Source organism: Porites lutea, chromosome 3 (genome assembly GCF_958299795.1).
Source record: "Porites lutea chromosome 3, jaPorLute2.1, whole genome shotgun sequence".
Taxonomy (NCBI): Eukaryota; Metazoa; Cnidaria; class Anthozoa; order Scleractinia; family Poritidae; genus Porites; species Porites lutea.
This window is the reverse complement of record NC_133203.1, coordinates 31,871,622-31,891,118: the sequence shown is the minus strand read 5'-3', so window position 1 is coordinate 31,891,118 and position 19,497 is coordinate 31,871,622. Positions and strand designations below refer to the sequence as shown.

Here is a 19,497-nt window from a genome sequence, read left to right as displayed (position 1 = left end):
AGAATTCAGTTTTGTGACTGCCCTGCAACTTTGAAACTATTTAAGCCGCTTCCTAAGAGGCCGGGAAAATGTTTTTCGTAAAATTCGTAAAAGTAGCTCCTTATACTCTAATTTAACATTACCAAATTTAACAAACGCCCTAACTACTTTATGGTCCTGTATCAGTATGTAAAGGCATCAAGTCCTTATAAAGCCGACAGAAACAACAATTAACAGACAAGTACTATTATGATTTAAGATTTTTTTGTACTGCTTTTATATCATGCAAATGAAATAGTCCTGGCGATATGTCATTATCGCAAAATCGCCAAATTCAGTGGTTCCTAGATCACTAACACAAAATACTGCAATACATGTTCTTATACTACTCTTTTACTCCACTTTGTTAAGGCAACACTCGTGCCAAAATCAAGTTCGAGCGCAAGCTAAAAAAAATAAGATGGGTTGAGAGAAAGCTGTTAATTGACCATGAATATTCAAAAAGAGCAAGAGTTGAATAAGATTATCACCTCCATAAGTCAAATAAGTCAATGTTATGTATTTTTTAGGTATACATTAGCCGGGATACTACAGCATTATATTGATTAGAGTGTTTTTGCAAGTAAACTGTAGATTTCAGGTATACACTACCAGGATATTACAGGAATGATTAGAGCATTTTTACGAGTTAACTGTAGATTTCAGGTATACACTACCCAGGATACTACAGAAATGATTAGAGCATTTTTACGAGTTAACTGTAGATTTCAGGTATACACTACCCAGGATACTACAGGAATGATTAGAGCATTTTTGCAAGTTAACTGTAGATTTCAGGTATACACTACCCAGGATACTACAGGAATGATTAGAGCATTTTTACGAGTTAACTGTAGATTTCAGGTATACACTACCCAGGATACTACAGGAATGATTAGAGCATTTTTGCAAGTTAACTGTAGATTTCAGGTATACGCTACCCAGGATACTACAGCATTGATTAGAGCATTTTTACGAGTTAACTGTAGATTTCAGGTATACTCTACCCAGGATACTACAGGAATGATTAGAGCATTTTTGCAAGTTAACTGTAGATTTCAGGTATACGCTACCCAGGATACTACAGGAATGATTGGAGCATTTTTACGAGTTAACTGTAGATTTCAGGTATACACTACCCAGGATACTACAGGTTAATACTATGCAACGCCGATAACAAAAGCTCATGAAACAAGCGGACCCTGCATGACCTAGCGAGGCTACTTGTCTGCGAAATTTTTTTGAGGAAAGAGCTGACTCTCTCGAGTGTTGAACTACAATAGAATAATCCAGAATTATAATTTTAAACATCAAATGCTGCTGATATAATTATTAAGTTTTCTTACCTGTCTGGAGTCTCTACCACTGATGTCGATGATCTGGGCGCCAAACAAACGCGCGCGGTACATATTTCCCGCCACAAATAATTAAAAGCACTTTCATGAGACGGTGATCAAAATGCAAAAGCAAAATAGGAAAGCCGGCGCCAAATTGCTAGAGGCTAGCGATCGTTTGTTGAGCGGCGTGTGATAGAGTGAAACTGATAAAATATCGAGAAATCTGGACAGAATCTTTTTGTAATACATTATCAAAAATTATGTGAAATACATCATCAGAGAACACGTGCGAAAAAAATAATTTCCGCTCGATATTTTTTCTCGGTATTTTTCATCGACAAAAAACCGAAATATTAAAAATCACGACTTGCCATCAATTGCTCGGCTAAACAAACCTAAACTTACCAAAGTCGATAACCAAGTAAGGATTTCCTACAGAAATAATTTGCCACTCTCGTTTAGCAGTGTAGTGGTCGAACTTGACGCAGACTAAAACGGATTCGTTTTGCCGGCATCTTCCCGTCAAATTAAAGAAGATTTAACACTTGCCAGGAGTAATTAGAAATCTAGCCATTTTGCTCATAGCTTCGCAAATGCAACCAGCGTTATACAGTAAAGCGACAGAAACTTTAGCGAAATATTCACACGCGACAGTCGCGACAACCTCAGTAAATCTAACAAATGAAACAAGATACTGAGAGAAAAAAAGGGCTTCATTGATTGCTTCCGGCAGGCGGTGACAAGTAATGTACGAGATTAGAAGACCTCCTGGTCAGAATTTTTTTTGTAGCCTAAGCCCGTCATGACTGACCAACCCCATTAAAACCCCAGCACATCCTTTTTAACGACAGATCACTGGGTTCAAATTTACTCTAACCAAAATGAGATTAAGTAAATCTCACATTCCAATATTCGAGCCAGTGCTGAAACCGGCCCTCCCAAGCTACACAATTTACTCCGATTGTCTCTCCCCTTCCATCCCTGACATTTTATGAGCCTCCCCTCCACCCCCCCACCCCTCCCCCAACCGTAGCTTCGCTGCGAGTTGCTGCGTCACACGTATTCCTAGCAATGGTGGAATTTATAAGGCCAATTGGATAATCAAGTCGGGAGAAAATAGAAACCGGTGTTTAAAGAAAGCCGACCAACAATGGTCTGCTCTTGCACTTTGAAAGCCATGCAGACAAACGTTCCAAAACCGGTTTATTGAAGACCATGTTACATCGCGCCTATGCCCTATTATCTACGACAGAGGCGTTTAATGAGGAATGTTAAGCTCTATATTCTCCCGACTTAATTATCCAATGGGCCTCATAAATTACACCATTAATATGTTTATTCAAATTATTGCAACTTAAGCGAGAAAGATAAGATAGCGGCTAATGCAGTCCGTAGGCAATTGTTCGATCTCAGCCATAAGATTGCCGTCACTTTACAGACTATTTTGTGCGTGTGAGTGTGTGTGTGAGAGAGAGAGAAAAAAAAAATGGAGCAAGAGCTTGAACAGATATAAATTTCGCTGAGTATTTTGAGTCAGCCGTGCTTTGTTTAAAAGTTGGCGTGTAAATAAATAAATAAATAAATAAAAAACTTTAATGGTCTTTCACAATTACTGGTATGCCAAGTAGTTTACATTGTGGGTCCAATCTACAAAAATCTAAAACGTAAAAGATATCGTAAAAGGAAGTTAGAGGGTAAAAATTGAAAATGGTTAAAAATAGCTACCTAATTAGTACAGTACAATCGAGATAAAAAGTGAAAAAGGAACCTTAAAATGTCCTTAATACTGAGATGTTTGCGACTTGCATTAATGTTTAAGAATTTCTCGAGCAAATATTTCTTAAAGTTATTTTCATATGTCATGTTTTACGCTTGTGTGTACGTACTTTTTGGCACATTTCACTTTTTGTGATTGGTTGAGCTGCGGGTTCTTATTTAACCCATATAAATTACCCCAGGAACTGTTATGGAAATATTGTGTTTGTTTGTTTGTTTTTTGTTGTTGTTGTTGTTGTTGTTTTCTTTTTCTTTTTTTTGTATTTTTGACGCATCCATGAAAATTCCCCCCAGGCAATTTCACCTTTGAAAAAGTGGTCACACACAAAAAGTTGCTTTACCGTGGGCAATAGCCGTTCCTTGCCCATTGGTAAAAAGGCTAGTATAACCACACCTATTGTGCATTTATCACGTTAGTTCTTTACATATCCTGTTTAAACAAGCGATAGCCAAACGTTCCTACCTAAATATAATTCTAAACAATAAAAATGCCTCTTGTGATATCAGAAATCACTCTAAAACGCATTTATGACATTATAATAAGTAATTACTCACGTAGACAAAAGCCCAGCTGAGATTACTGACGTTGTCGCCAGTCTCTGTTAACATGGTATCGAGTTTGACTTCCAACCCAGTCACCCTTCCAACATCTTTAGCACCTCTCGAAAAAACGTCAACACTAAAAAGACATCAAAATCGGTTACTACGCTTCGCCTATGCATGAAAAGGCCATTTCCGAGTTCCTCCAGGCCTCTGTTTCAAAACGAGGGCAGGTGCTCAGCCTGTGATATGGAAATCATTTTTCATTCCCATGCAAATAAAACTCATTTTCACAAGAAAGGTTGTGCACCTAGCCTCATTTTGAAAGTGAGGGTTTTCGGAACTCGAAAGTGGCCTATTATTACATTAGTTTTAACTGCAGTGAAGTTCGTTGTCTGTTTTTCTTCACAATCACGATCATAAATCTCGATATGACTGATAAATAATTTGTTACACAATTCTTTAATTCATTATTTTAAAATTAAACGGTTATGAATCCTGAAAGGGCATAAATTATTCTTAACCGTGAGGGGATTGCCTCAACTACACAATTCTAAAACTTACTGAACATTGATCTTTCGATTGTTTTGTTTTTGTTATGAAAAATAAGTTAACTGTTGACTTCGGCTTTCGTAAGATTTGAAAAAGAAAAAACAAAAAAACAAAAAACAGAAAAAAACAAACAAAAACAAAAACAAAAGAAGGGGGGATGGGTTGGAGAGATCTCAAAGATTGGTCATCCGCTTCTGCAGCAGTAAACTTCGACTAAAAACACCCACCCACTCCACCGACTGTACTAGTGTCAACGAGGACATTATACTTACGCTCCTCTTTCGAAGTCATTTCGGGATTGATTACCCAAAAGTAATTGTGTTGTAACGCCCATCTTGCCATGTATTTTGATAAAAACTTGTGCGTTGGTCCCAGCATCCATCTCAGTTGAAGTGTGAACATTGATATTAAATACTGCCATGAATGAATGAAATATCAACAGTTAATAATTACATCCATGAAATATAGTTATAGATGGATTTATAAAAACCGGGTTAGCAAACATTTTGTTATTGTTCTCGATTTCCGCTGTCATAGCTTATTTACTGTGTTGTTTGCTTATGTCCTTTATTTCGGTTGTTTTGTGGTTAGGGATTTGTGTAGTAGTGGCTGTAGAGGGAATTTCGCGAATTCTCGTTCTTTGTAACCTCTTCCCCTCTTACCACTAAACAATGTTATCTGTTTAACACAAGTGACAGTTATTCGCAGGCCACTTAAGGCATGACTACCTAATTAAATATGCATATTTTAGAAAATACTATTTAGAACGGTTTGCTTCAATCAGTGCTCTTGAAAAGTGCTACAAATGTGGCTCAAAGAAAAAAACACGTGAAACGTGATTTCAAATAACACGTGACATCGCTTCGTCAATGACGTCACAAAACACGTTTTCCTAAACGGGGAAGGGTTGCAAACCTTAATCTTAGGATTTTCACCGCCAAAATGTTTCTTAAACAGTGAAAATCTTAAATTCGGTTTGTATGATTGGAAATGTTATTTATCCTATTAGCTATTTAACTAATTAATAAGTCACTTGACCCTTTTCCCTTTATTTACCGATTCTTATATAACGTAAACACACATACAAGGCTCCTTTATAAGAACCTTTTTAATAGCCTCTGAAATGCACCTAAAAGACATTGTTGCTCTTTCATTATCCTTTTCCCATTTTAGAGTAAATATTTTGACCGTTAATTCTTAATTATCAGTCTCGTGACGAAAATTTGAGCTTCTAAAATGCACTCATATTGCTAAGGCCATTAAGCTACATTTGTAGTTCAATTTTCAGGATCATTCATAGAAGCAAACCGTTCTAAATAGCATTTTATCAAAATATAATAATAATAATATAATAACCTTTATTTATTACCTTTGGCGATAAGAATTACGGTAATATTACAATAAAAATTCAAAACACTACATATTATATATACATATCAAATTAAGTTAAGATTAGCACCTCTAGGAATAAATGATTGTTTGTGCCTAACAGTGCGTGATACAGGTATTCTGAGGTGCGCTGGGTTAGTCTTACAAGATCTTAGATTATGGCCATGATCCACTGGCTTTTCTAAGAAACGTTTACAAGGATGTGCTTTAGATTCTAGGATACGTTTAAATTCTTTCCTCGTCAAATTCTGACGCCTAGTTACAAGTGACTCAACAGTATCCCCAGGGAGACCAATGACATTTAGACATCTATTCTGCACTCTCTGTAGATCTTCTTCGAGGTAAATGGGCAGCCCTCCCCAGACAGGCGAGGCATATTCTAAAACAGGTCTAATCTTAGTGATGTAAGTTGTAAGACCAATGTCCCTGGGGAGATGGGCTGTTCTACAGACCCTAAGATAGTGGATTCGTTTACACGCTTTGCTGACAATACTTGAGACATGTGTATTCCACTTGAGATCGTTCTGTACATATACACCCAGTAGTTTAAACTCTGAAACCCTCTCCAGTTCAGTAGGCCCGATATTAATAGGAGCAGGAATTGGACAGGACTTCTTGAAGGTGATCCACATATCTTTGGTCTTTTTTAGCATTCAGCTCCATTTTATTCTGCACAGCCCATCTTTCCAAGTGAGTCACAGCATCCTGCATTTGACTGACAGAGTCCTTAAAAACAAGCTCGTATAGGGTGCAGTCATCAGCGTACTTGCAAGTGGATACAGGTATTCCCCTGGGGATGCAGTCCTCAATATCGTTGACATGCACATTAAAAAGTGTAGGAGAAATGACACCGCCCTGGGGTACACCAGCAATCACCTCACCATGTCTGGAGAGGACTTCCGGGAGCTTAATCTGCTGTGTTCTGCCTGATAGGTAGCTCTGTGTCCATTTCCAAAAGCTCTTGGTGATGCCCATGCCAGCGAGTTTAGTCAACAGAACGCCATGATCCACCAGATCGAAGGCTTTTCGGAAGTCTACAAAGACCACATGCACGCCATTATATAGACTACCAGAATCTGTAGCGTTATACCAGTCTTGTGTGATGCTGGCAAGCGCAGTCATAGTAGATCTGTCCGCCGTAAAAGAGTGTTGGGAAGCATTAGCAGAAGCAGACTTAGGTCCTTTAGGTTTAGCGTAAGCTGGATCCTCTCCAGTACCTTGGCGATTTGTGGCAAAACTGAAATCTGCCTAAAGTCATTGTTTATGTCCGTCGGATTATCAACCTTGGGTACCGGGCTGACAAGAGCATGCTTGTAACCAGTAGGATACTTGGCCTGTACTATACTGGCACAAATAATGTCGTGTACAACAGGTGCCAGTTCTTCGTGAAACCGTTTAAGGAGCCACGCAGGCACACCGTCAACACCTGTTGCTTTCCTCGGATTCACATGTTTAAGTATGGCTTTGACTTGCCCAATGTTTGGAACAGGTGGACGTCTGTCGTCCAATTCATTGGCAACCTCGATGACTGACAGTGCGGTTGGCTCTCGGTCCTTCCAAGGAGCAACAAAAGCATCAAGCAGAAGGTCCGCTGTTTTCTGTAGTTCAGCCTTGTTAGGCGCAGTTGGGGTTTTTGATAACTGCTGGGCACCACAGAGCGAGTAGATATATTTGAACCACTTGCTTGGATTCGTATAACGGAGATCGCTGGCCTTCCTTTCATAAAATTTACGCTTAGCACTAGATATAAGGGCTGCTACCATTTCACGCTTTTGTTGATATTTTTCCTTGTCACCTTTAACCCAAGCCTTTTATCTAGCACGTATCTGATCTTTAATATGCGGCGTCATCCACTCCTTGTCACTAGGATGCAAAAGCACGTGACGCAGGGGAGCACAGGTGTCAAGAGAATTAATTATTATGCTATTGAATGCCTCAACTTTTTCATCAACATCAGATGCTTCGTAAACAGCACTCCAGCTTTCCAAATTAAGTTTAAGCCCTAAAGAACGTAGATTATCAGGCTTACACGTCCTTACAGATCTAGATATTGCTTTCCCATGCCGGTGCTGGTTTAAAGGAGAGAATAGGATGCACTGATGATCAGATCGACCAAGCGGTGGTAGAAGTTTTGCTTCACAATATAGCTCACCCATATTCGAAAGAAATTAAATTAAATTATATTTAATTAGATAGTCACGCCTTAAGTGGCCTGAGTTTGAAATCAGTGCGCGCCTAAAGCTACTTTCGGTGCCGTTTAGCAGTTTATATTTCGTTATTGGTCACCTTGAGAAACGTTTCCCGGAGAGCATCATGTAAAGCTCCGAGACTGGAGAAAGTTATTTTGATTCGCAGAGTCTGCATCGTCCTATATCGTATTGTATTCTCGCTTCATCTGGCTAAACGGATCAATCACCCTGATCCGGCCTGGCTGAGTGAGAAAGGTAAGATATTGTCACAGGTAGCCCAACCTCGAAATATGAGCATCGGCGAGCATCGGCATTGTTGCGTAACATTCAAAATATAAGGATTTGTATGGGAAAAAAAAAAAAAAAAACATCGTTTCGGTAACCTACGAAAATGAAAGGATTTCAATAAAAAACAGCTTACCTTACTTAAAATGCGTGTTACGTCTCTCCTGTGTGGTCCACGGGTCAATTTATGGCCGTTTTATGGGTTTTTATGTAAACGGTTTTCTCTCTATATAAAGGTTTACATAAAAACCCATAAAAAGGCCATAAATCGACCAGAGGACCACACAGGAGAGACGTAACACACATTTTAAGTAAGGTAAGCTGTTTTTTATTGAAATCCTTTCATTTTCGTAGATTACCGAAACGATAGGTTTTTTTCCCATACAAATCCTTATATTTTGAATGTTACGCAACAATGCCAATGATGGCCGATGCTCGCCGATGCTCATATTTCGAGCTTGGGCTACTTGTGATATTGTTCGCTTTTCTAAGGTGACCACTTCACGCATTGTACGATCTATCTCTACATTCGCTGTGTGTACTAGGCTTCTTATGATATACGAAGAACTTTAGCACAAAATATGGAATTGCGCATATCCTAACGTACAAATCAAAGCAATAAATCATATTCCATGACGTAGATGTGTCCGGAAATCTTCTCGGGAGAGTCGCAGTGGTTTTTTTTTTTTTTTTTCTCGTAAGCGACCTCTTCTAGTAAGCGACCACTATGTCTTTGCCTTTTGGGTGGTCGCTTACAATCCTTGGAAGCCTGAAGGCGGTCAGTCGGGTCGGGAAAAACGGCGGCGACAGTTTTCAAGAACGGGCAAGAGAGCCCCTCGGATGCTACTCTTACCGAACCAGTACCACGACTCATTCGAACTCTTGTCTCTGATTGGGCACAAAAATAATCGGAGGCCAGCAATTCCGCCTATCGCGTTGCTTTCGTGATCTTCTTATTCGAAGGGGCTAAATTACAAACTCGACTTTTCGCCGCAGTCGTACCTGTCTGGCTCGTGCAGGAGAGCTTTCGAAACTGGACAAAGACAACTATTTTGTCTAATATAACTTTAGTACGTACAGATTTAGGTCATTAAACCATTTGCGTGCGAAATCGTGTGCGTGACTGTTTACGCTTACTTGTCAGGCACATGCAGGGGAATATTCTTCTCCCTTTAGAGTTTGTACGTTATTTTCAGTGACACAAGAGGATCGAACTAAACTGGTCAAGTAAACTTGCAGAGTTGTATGCAAAAACCTAGAAGCATACTGGTGTGTAACAATGAACCCTCAATCAGTTCACAGTCTGATTTCTACAGGTTGGTGCAGTTTTGGTTTATTAGATTATTATATAACCCATAGATTTGTTATGCATCCAACCATTCCCTCCTTTTTCTCACCGATAGTCAATATGAAAAGAGTCGAAACGTACGTGCATAATAAATGTAAGAGGCTATACGGAAATCTTACCTTTCGTTTTGTTTTGTTTTGCTAACACGCTAAATTATGGGATATCTTCGGTTCTGTGGGCCTCAATTTCTTTGATAACTATTCTGGAAGAAAGTTCTATTGCTCGACCAAGACAGCGAACATTCAGTGGACTTTGCAGGTAAACTCCTTCGTATGAGAAGTTCAGGAAAGCAGCGCCACAGATGCTTGTCTCTGACAATGTGCCCAATCAGAGAGAAGCATTCGAATGAGTCGTGGAACTGGTTTTTAAGCATCCCAGGGCCTCTCCCGCCCGTTGTTGGAAACTTTCGCTGCCGTTTTTCCCTACCCGACTGACCACCCCTTGGTCCATGGGCAATTACGGGAGGTTCGGCCTTATTTCGTTTTGTTGTTGTTGTTTTTGTTTTTATGGTGCTTAGGATTCGATTTAGGACTTTAATAGAGGAGAGAAAGTGGGTGCGTTAAGACGGCTGCTTGAGTCGAAGATTTTGAATTAGGTACATTCAAATAAACGATATAACATGCATTATAATTACTTACAAGTGAATTTTATCCACCTATCTGGCTCTAACCAGTCCGAGAAATTAAAATCCACGTAATTTGAGTCATTTGATCTCTTCACTTTAATCTAAAAGAACAACAACAAACAAACAAACAAAAACAACAAAAAAGTATATACCTTAACGAAATATTATAACTGCCGAGTGTCTGAAGCGAGTTATGAAGTGAAATTAATAAGTTATCGAGAAAAGAGGAAAAAAAAAAAAACAATTAAAAATGAGATTAAAAAGGAAGAGACAAACTACTGTGACATTATTTATGATTCAATCAAGAGGGAGAAAGAAAGAGAGGAAGAACATTTTCAGCATTTTATTTATTTATTTTATTTCTATTGTATTTTGCGTTCACTCACGTAGACAAAAGCCCAGCTAGGATCAACGTTAGCACTGTCCGTAGTGTTATCGTGTTTGACTTCCACTCCGGTCACTACTCCAACATCTATGGCACCTCTCAAAAAATTGTCAACACTACAAACGAAAGCCAGTAAAATCAGTCAAGTGATCAATTTTTCACTGAAGAGGTCCGTCCAAACTATTATGTATTAGTTAACACTTACAATGAAAATTAGAAAGATCTGTTTCAGCCCCAAAGTGTCAATTCAGCCCTGCAGGCCAAAGTCTGATTCAGCCCTTCCTGGAGCCATTTGACCACAATTTAGCCCCAAAAAGCTCAGTCGAAAGGCTATTCCAGCCCACGGTAAGGCCCATTTTAACCCTGTGACTAAACAGCCCTAGCTAATTGGACTGTATTGGCCCTGATTTAAGGGAGCCAAATTAGACCCAAAAATAGGACTGTATTTTACTCACCGAAGCGGCCCTGTTTTTAGGGCTTAAAGATATCTTTCTGATTTAGAGTGTATTTAGTCGCAACTTAAATGGCTCTTCATCTTGGTGATCAACTGATCATGAATCTGAATTATTCCCCCTTATAAAATTTCATTTTCATTTTTCTTAAAGTTTATAATAATCATCACCCATGAAGAATAAACAGTCATGCAGAAAAGCTTAAAGGGGCCATGTCACGGTGATATTGCTGTTTGAGGCCAATTCTGTGCTGAAGTCATTACTTAAATCCTTTACCCTTACGCATATCCCTGAGATTTGTGAAGAAGAATTTAATCAAAATTCCTCAGGGAACAATCATCATAATATTTTTGGTGTTTTTTTTTTTTTTTTTTTCAGGCATAGCGATTGAAACCTGAAAAAAAAATGGACCAACTCTTTGAAGTTTCAATGCACTGCCATCATTGCCATCATCTTATCCTGTATGAGTTTGTATATAGACTGAGATGTATAAACTAGTATAGAAACATAATGGTAAGTTTATGTTGTTGATAAGTATGATCCAAAGGTAATTCATTAATAATAATAATAATGATAATAATAATAGTATTAATAATAATATTAGTAATATTCAATAATATTTATTGAGGATAACCCCGTCAGTGTAATAAACATTGTGATCAAATGGGGTCCTGTTATTAAAAAAAATAAGGGGAAATACGGTCTAAAAGGTAAAAACTAAGAAAGTTGTGGACGCCGATATCATAAAAAATACATATATATACATCAAACAGATAACACAAATTAGCTAATTAACAAAAATATCTTTAGTTTCCTTTGAGAAATCAGGGAAGGATTTCTTTGATTTGATAAAAGTAGAAAGGCTGTTAAATTCCGTTGTTGCCGCACGTTCCCACGAGTCCATAATTTGATCGCAAAAGAACCAAAATTAATAGATAGAGGGGGTAAATTTGCGAGTTACTAAAATGCATTTCGGACCTAACAAGGTATCTATCTATTAATTAATTAAGTTATTTTATTTTTTTGTTTATTTATTTACCAGCTTTTCTGGACACAGACCTGCCCAGAGGGAATGTGCATGAACGGGACTCAGGTCCCATGCGAGGTGCCATCCCTACCCAAAACCCGTAAAGGTTAACCACACCACCGGGGTATACGACCCCTACTCTTTTCGAATAGTGATAGGGGTTCTTTGTCGTCCCACAAGAACAAATCTCTGTGAGACGGGACCTACGGTTTTTCGTTCTTATCCGAGAAGACTAGAAAGTCTAATCATTTCTAGATAGATGTCATTACAAAGGCAGCACTTCCTTCTCAGTTATTTTAAAGACCCCGAGTATCGACATATATCTGAAATACACTCCTTTTAACGTTCTATATTATCTCACAGAGAACCAAGTTCGAAAAATATACGTGTTCCTTTAGAGGTATTATTGTAGCCGTTAATAACATATCATACTTACGCTCCTTCTTCAAAGTCTCCACGGGAAGGATCATCCAAAAGTAGAGCTGTAGTGACGCCCTCACTCCCATGGATTTTGATAAAAACATTTGCGTTGGTGCCGGCATTCGATTCATCCGAGGTGGCAACTTTAATATCGTACACTGATGGCAACGAATGCAATAAGAACGTTAATATAGCAAAGGCTTACCCATTTCTCGTTCTTGTGTTCCTTTGACAATTTTTACGGGGCGTTGTTTATTTAAATTTGCAACCTGGCAAACTGATTACACGTTAATTATTTTTCTAGATGATATCAAGGGAATTTATTCAGTGATTAATTTTCAGAGTGGATGCACCTTTTTCACCTTTGTCACTGTCAAACACAAACTTGGAACTTTTTACGTTCTGCCTAGGATGACGTTGTTGCTTATCATCCACTTGCCGATTTCAGCTGAAAACTATCAATTAAAAGCGCCCTGTGGCGAAACTAACCTGTTTGGGGGACTTTTTTTTTTCCGACTGATGTAGGAAAGCTCAAAGATAGGATGTTACATTCTCAGACGAAGAAAAGTGACATTCATTGATATTTAATTTAAACAAAAAATAAAGTCAAAACTTAGAAAAGCGTCCAATCATTCTATACAAGGCTCAACAATTGCATACTTTTTTATAGACTTAAAATTTATATTATGTCTTCCTGTTCAAGCCATGTTATGAGACTATGTTTACAATACATTAAATAGCTTTTCGTGCCGAGAAGAGAAGGTATCCTGTGTAGTGTGAACACATATCCGATATGGGACTCTCCACAATTTTAAACCAGTTGGTCAGAACGAATTTAAAATTGACAGTATTTTTTTTTCTTTCACTCAAGACGTGTGCACTGGGAAGCTCGCGCATTTCGCGCGAGAAATTTACGCCAGTGCCTGGCAACTTGAAAAAACGATTTTGGGGGGAACAAAAACTAGCTTAACGTCGAGTACAATTAAGGATTAATCGCACGAGCGTTTTCAAACTCGGAGTACTTAATTGTAGAACTAGAAAGTAATCATGTCTTCTATTACCAATAATTCCCTCTCTCTCTCTCTCAACCAAACAGCTCTCAGTAATTTTTGACCTTTGGTGATTAGGACATAAGTTGAGGAGAGTCAATCAGCTACCTTTGCGGAAGGATTTTAAATCAGATACACTTAAAGAATAGTATTGTATCACAATTACTTACAGGTGAATTTTATCCATCTGTCTGCTTCTAACCAGTCGGAGAAATTAAACCTCGCGTAATCTGTGTCATTTGATCCCTTCACATCAATCTAAAAATCAATGATATAGAAATAAATTATTGCAACTGACGAGTCTATTGAGCGAGGTAACTAAACCATTTGTCTACTACCGTTTTACCAAAGTCCTTATGTAACGTCTTGATATATCATCATCATCATCATCATCATCATCATCATCATCATCATCATCATCATCACATTATTATTATTATTATTATTATTGTTATTATTATTCATTTATTTAAATATTTCGCTGTTTCGGGTTAGCTCTAATAACCAGTCTAATTCTTGGCGCTTACCATATTTGGAATATGCGAGTAATACACCTTCGATTCAATGGTATATTCGTTTAGAAATAAGGTTGTTCGATGCCACGGAATCGAAGCTGCTAGAGCAATAGTGAACTAAAAAAATTAATAATTAACTACATTAAATCGTTTCTCAATTCCTAATTGAGAATTTGCGGACATCTCTGCCCTTAACACCTCTTTGCTCCCGCCCCCTCCTAACTACATCCTCGTGCATTGTAGAGGCCATCTCCCATGACTATCCCCCGAAAGCATGTGCGATAATGTTGCGTTGAACCCTGTACCCAGGAAACTGCTGATATAATTTCCAAAGCAAGGAGGGCCTGTTTCAAGGTCTTCTTTTCGCTCTTCATCTCTCTGCTGTTGTCCCAAGAACAGCTCGTTTCAAGGACAATAACTTGCTTACTCAATCTTTTGATTGACCATTCACCTCTACATGCTCCGGTGCTCGAGATTAAGCTCCGCGAACCTAAACGCTTCTTTTTTAGCCCTCTCTTCATTACAATAGAGTTTAAACACACCCTTTTATCTTCATGGTTTTATATTCCGTCTCTACGGAACGCAGACATGGCGTCTCCTTCTCAGACGAGTTTGCATGGGCGGCAGGCTACGAGGGATATATTTGTCGGAGGTGCGCTTCAGTTCGACTTTTAATAGTCAAAATCTTGCTTTTCCCTGAAAATCTTTCTTTGAATTCATGTTACACCAAGTCAAACAAAGAATGGACTAGGTTCTTTTTAATTGTGTGTGTAGTTCAATACATGGCGTGGCAAGGCTTTGGTTGGCAACGAATTTCCCATACGCGGATTGTTTTTTTTTTTGGTAATTCGATAACAAAAACGTTTTTTACCTGCTCTAGTGAAGACATTTGAAGAAGTGGTAAAAAGTTTGAGCAGTACTGGCGGAAGGTTTGTTAAAGGTAAGGTAAGGTGAAGCAATCTTTATTTATACACGGTTAAAAATATAATCAGGAACAGAAATATTTTAAAAAATTTAAAACCTAAATTAAATTTTTACTGACTAACATTGCTAATTAGAATAATAAAATTGTTCAATTATTTATATACAAAAAACCTGTTTTCCGCGAACGCCGTGCCAAACTTGATATTGTAGTGAAACTATTACGGAGATAATTTGTGCATATGCCTGTGGAATAGTTAGTTTGTTCACAGAATCTCAAAAAGTGTATGGAATGGTACCGGTATTAGATCGATTGGAGTTTAGATACTCAGAGCCGCAAACCATTAAGGCTTTTAGAATGTCACGCTAAGGATTAGGATTTTTTCAATTTAAATTTTCGAACAGCTTCGATGCACCTACGTCATAGTTTAAAAAAGTCGATGCCCTCGTTACAAGATTTTGTTTGTTGTTGTTGTTGTTGTTGTTGTTTTTTTTAAGTTTATCCCCCTAACATTGCAATGGTCGAAATTCGGCTGAATCAACACGGGAGGGAAAAACGGATTAACCGAACGTCAAAGGTGAAGTCAAACGGGCGATAAAGGCCACCTTTGCACGCCTTTGTACAACTTTGACGCGCGACAAATGTTTACTTTTGCCCGCGGTCAAAGGCGAGTCTTCAGGCGATAAAGGCCGTTTTTGTCACGCCTTTAATCCCTACCTTTGACGCGCGTCAAAGGTATATTTCATTAGCATTTGTACCCCTATCAAAGGCGTCCTCAAATATGTCTGAGATTCAGGCCAAAGGTGTGACAAAAGCGCGGCAAAGTTATGTCTGTGATTAAAGTCAAAGGCTTGTGAAAAGTGTCGTCAAATGTGTCTGAACCTCAGGTCAAATGTGTGACAAAGTTGTCGTCAAATGCGTCTGAAATTTAAGTCAAAGGTTTAACAAAGGTGTTGCCAAATATGTTTGTTTTTTTTCCTTCCCTCGCATCGCGCCTCTCGCTCGTCTCGCGCTTCGCGTGAATGCCGCGTTATTGCCTCGCTAGTCATAAGCGCTTGATATACAGGCTAGAATCCAACTTGAGATTTCAATCAAATTCAATTGCGACCTGGATACCGTTTAAAAAGGTGGACAGATAAGACACTGAGTTCTTAATCTTGTACTTTATTGTCCTAAAACCTCACTAGATGATTAGAAAGCTGAATAATTCCGATTAAAACTTAAACGCATAAAAATGATTTTTTAAAACCTTTTCACGATTTATTGTCTAAAGTACTCATTGCAGTCTGTCAATGGACAATCATAATGACTGCCGCAAATGTTTGAAGCACTATAAATGTTGCAGATGACACCCTATTGTCACGGACGGCAACCTGCAAAATAGTTTAAAACACTTCTTTCACGAAAGCCAGTGCAAAAATCATGGTAAGTAAGAAATGTTCTTGATCAGGAGCCCATCTGTCTTGATGTTACCTTTGCGAAGATTTTCATTCTAGAGTGCTTTTGATTCTTGATGTAAGTGAAAGACAAACGCCATGTATCTAACTTCAATCTTCATCTGTTGTGTGTTTCTTTCCACTGGAGACTTATCAATTTGTCTTGTTTCTTTTATCTGTGAAATAATTGTAAAAGAATATAGCAATTTGAGATAAAAAATTCAGTCATAGTGTTTTAAATAAATTTTTCGGCCCCACTCCCCTTTTACTATCGCTTCATTTCTGCAAAAAATCCCCCTTTCTCTTTACCTTTATCAAAACTTAAAGACCCGGTTAAAAATGTGTAGCGAACCTAATGCTTTTGAATGGGAACATTACATTTCGTGTACATGCATTGTCATTAAGTTCGTCACCTGTGAAATTTGACGTTTGAATCGAGCCTTATTATCACTTAATAAAGTCCAGGAAAATTCAATCAAAATTTCCCTCTATGCCCAAAGCTTAAAATTAAGGTGGCTCCGTAATTAATAGAGGAGCATTTAGCTGTGACAAATTTTCCGTCATAACTTTTTGGTTTTTAACGCGATGGCTGCGAAACTTTGCAAAGAACAACGGACATCATTCGGCAATAATACGAAATATTCCGATTTCATTGATGGTAAATATTTCTTGAGAAATTAGCTCTCAAAAGAACCTACTGTTCAAGGAAAATCGCGTCTAGTAAAAATATTTGCTGATATTTTTTACTGAAATTTCTGGTATCGGCTTTAATTGATATAATAAATCTGCCAGAGGAATTTCAGAAAAATCGTTGGAGCAGAAGTCCGTAACTAAAAGTCGCTCAAAATTCAGCTGTGAAATTGTTTTGGAATTTCAAAAATAAATTACTATCAGGTAGAAGGAGCCACCAGTTTGAATTTTCGGTACAAGTAAATTCAACGTTTGCTAATTCTTAAAACAAAAACCGATTGCCTATCGTGCTATTCTTTAAAAGGTACTTTTTAGTTTTAGAAGCACTATAAATTGCTCCAAACCTTGCTCTGAAGTAGAATGACTTGCTCTACGACAGTTTTAAAATATCCCTTGGCAGTTTTGGCTCAAACTCCTGCTGCATACATTTTGATGTATTGCAATGCATTTTCAACGACTTCAACTGCTGTTCGTTGCTTCCAACTCAGGAAAAAAGTATTGAGATTAGACGCTACCTCGTATCAGAGCTCAGAAAGAACTGTCCAGCGCCTTTGTTTATGACTACAAAATGAGCACGAGCAGCAGTTCTGCGAGGAATTCGCACCTCACCCAAGGGGGACGAACGACAATGATCACCATGCCTGTGAACCGAATAACATCACAGTGCAAAATAAAATTATCGCAAAAATACTGCCCGCGAATAAATTTTACAACTCTGAAATTTTTGTCAGTCCTTCCTTCAATGAATGGGTATTTTTTTCTTGATTATTATGTCTTGCTCTGCAATACATGTTTATACAGATCGGTTCACAGACATGGGCATCATTGCCATTCGTCCCCCCTGGCTCAGGTGCGAATTCCTCGCAGAGCTGCTGCTCGTGCTCATTTTGTGGTCATAAACAAAGGTGCTGGACAGTTCTATCTGAGCTTCGATACAAGGTAGCTTACAATCCCAATACCTTTTTCCTGAATTGGAAACAACGTACAGCAGGAAAAGCCGTTGAGGATGCATTGCAATACATCAAAATGTATGAAGCAGGAGTTTGAACCAAAACTGCCAAGGGATATTTCAAAAATGTCGAGGAACAAGTCATTCGACGTCAGAGCAAAGTTTGGAGCAATTTATAGTGCTTTTAAAACTGAAAAGTACCTTTTAAAGAATAGCACGATAGGCAATCGGCTTCTGTTTTCAGAATTAGGAAACACTGAATTTACTTGTCCCGAAAATTGAACCTGGTATCTCCTTCTTCCTGATAGTAATTTATTTTTGAAATTCCAAAACAATTTCACAGCTGAATTTTGAGCGACTTTTAGTTACGGACTTCTGCTCCAACGATTTTTCTGAAATTCATCTGGCATATTTATTATATCAATTAAAGCCGATACCAGAAATTTCAGTAAAAAATATCAGCAAAATTTTTTACTAGAGGCGATTTTCTTTGAACAGTAGGGTCCTTTTAAGCGCTAATTTCTCAAGATATATTTATTTTCAATGAAATCGGAATATTTCGTATTATTGCCAAATGATATCTGTTGTTTTTTTGCAAAGTTTCGCAGCCATCGCGTTAAAATCGAAAAAGTTATGACGGAAAATTTGTCACAGCTAAATGCTCTTGTATTAATTACGGAGCCACCTTAAACTAAAGAAACACTTTATATTATACCTAGCCTGCATACCAAGCGTTTCCAATAGAGTTATTGGGCGAGTTAGCCCCTCCCGGCCCCTCCATCCTCTTTTTTTGCCTTCTACAAACTTAGTCTCTTGCACAAAACCTCGCGACGAAAAGCTTGCTACGAAGGTTATTTTTATACCTTTTTAACCTCTAAAGTTATTGTCCAGTCACAATAAAGAAGGGACAGCTCGGTATGTTTGAATGATTATTATTAAATGTTGAAACATACCTAGCTACCACTGTGGTGGCACAAAAATCAATGGAATATTTTAAAAATGATGCAGCCTGAGCCCCATTACGTATAGAACCCAGAAAAATCAAAAGAGAGAGATACTCACATCTGTAAAACATCCGAAGTCTTCAAATAACCACACTTCTTTGTTTGATAAACTGCACTGAATCCTGTTTAAATAATCTTGTGTACTTTCTTCAGTAATATGCCCATCAAAGTCTGGTACAGATATTTTTATTGAAGTACACTGTCCATGAAAAAAAAATATATGTAAGTCTTATATCATTTCATTACCCTGAAGTAGTTTTCGTAGTTAAGTATAACTGTTAGAAAAACCAGAGTTGGTTAACCTTGATGTTAGTAGGTTCTCGCATGGAGTTTTGACTTGAATTGCATTGTGATATATAAGCCAGCTATTACTTTTGCAGAAATGCACTAACCCTATTAAGAAAAAAGGGCTTGATCTAATGTAAACTCTACTGTGATATAGAAAAAATTTTATAGTTTACTGAACCAGATTTAACAATCAGAAAAGCTCCCAAGCACGACATACACGCCTGTTCGGAGTTTGTTTCCGTAAGCTTAACACAGTAAAACAACTATGAAGTTTGAAGAACAACTATTGCATGCACACATA

At 38.0% G+C, this 19,497-nt stretch overlaps 1 protein-coding gene across 1 annotated transcript in view; it reads right to left on the bottom strand.

Moving 5' to 3' along the window:
• Nucleotides 1–3,141: 3,141 nt before the first annotated feature.
• The window catches only part of LOC140932161 (lipoxygenase homology domain-containing protein 1-like), a 28,144-nt gene continuing 11,788 nt past the window's right edge, over nucleotides 3,142–19,497 (bottom strand). Inside the window, exons 4-8 of the mRNA XM_073381805.1 lie at nucleotides 13,563–13,650; nucleotides 12,360–12,501; nucleotides 10,446–10,560; nucleotides 10,073–10,160; nucleotides 3,142–3,810 (exon numbers count right to left, since the gene is read on the bottom strand). Of these exons, the coding sequence (XP_073237906.1) occupies nucleotides 3,767–3,810; nucleotides 10,073–10,160; nucleotides 10,446–10,560; nucleotides 12,360–12,501; nucleotides 13,563–13,650 (477 nt within the window). The 3' untranslated portion in view covers nucleotides 3,142–3,766. The remainder of the gene's footprint in view (nucleotides 3,811–10,072; nucleotides 10,161–10,445; nucleotides 10,561–12,359; nucleotides 12,502–13,562; nucleotides 13,651–19,497) is intronic.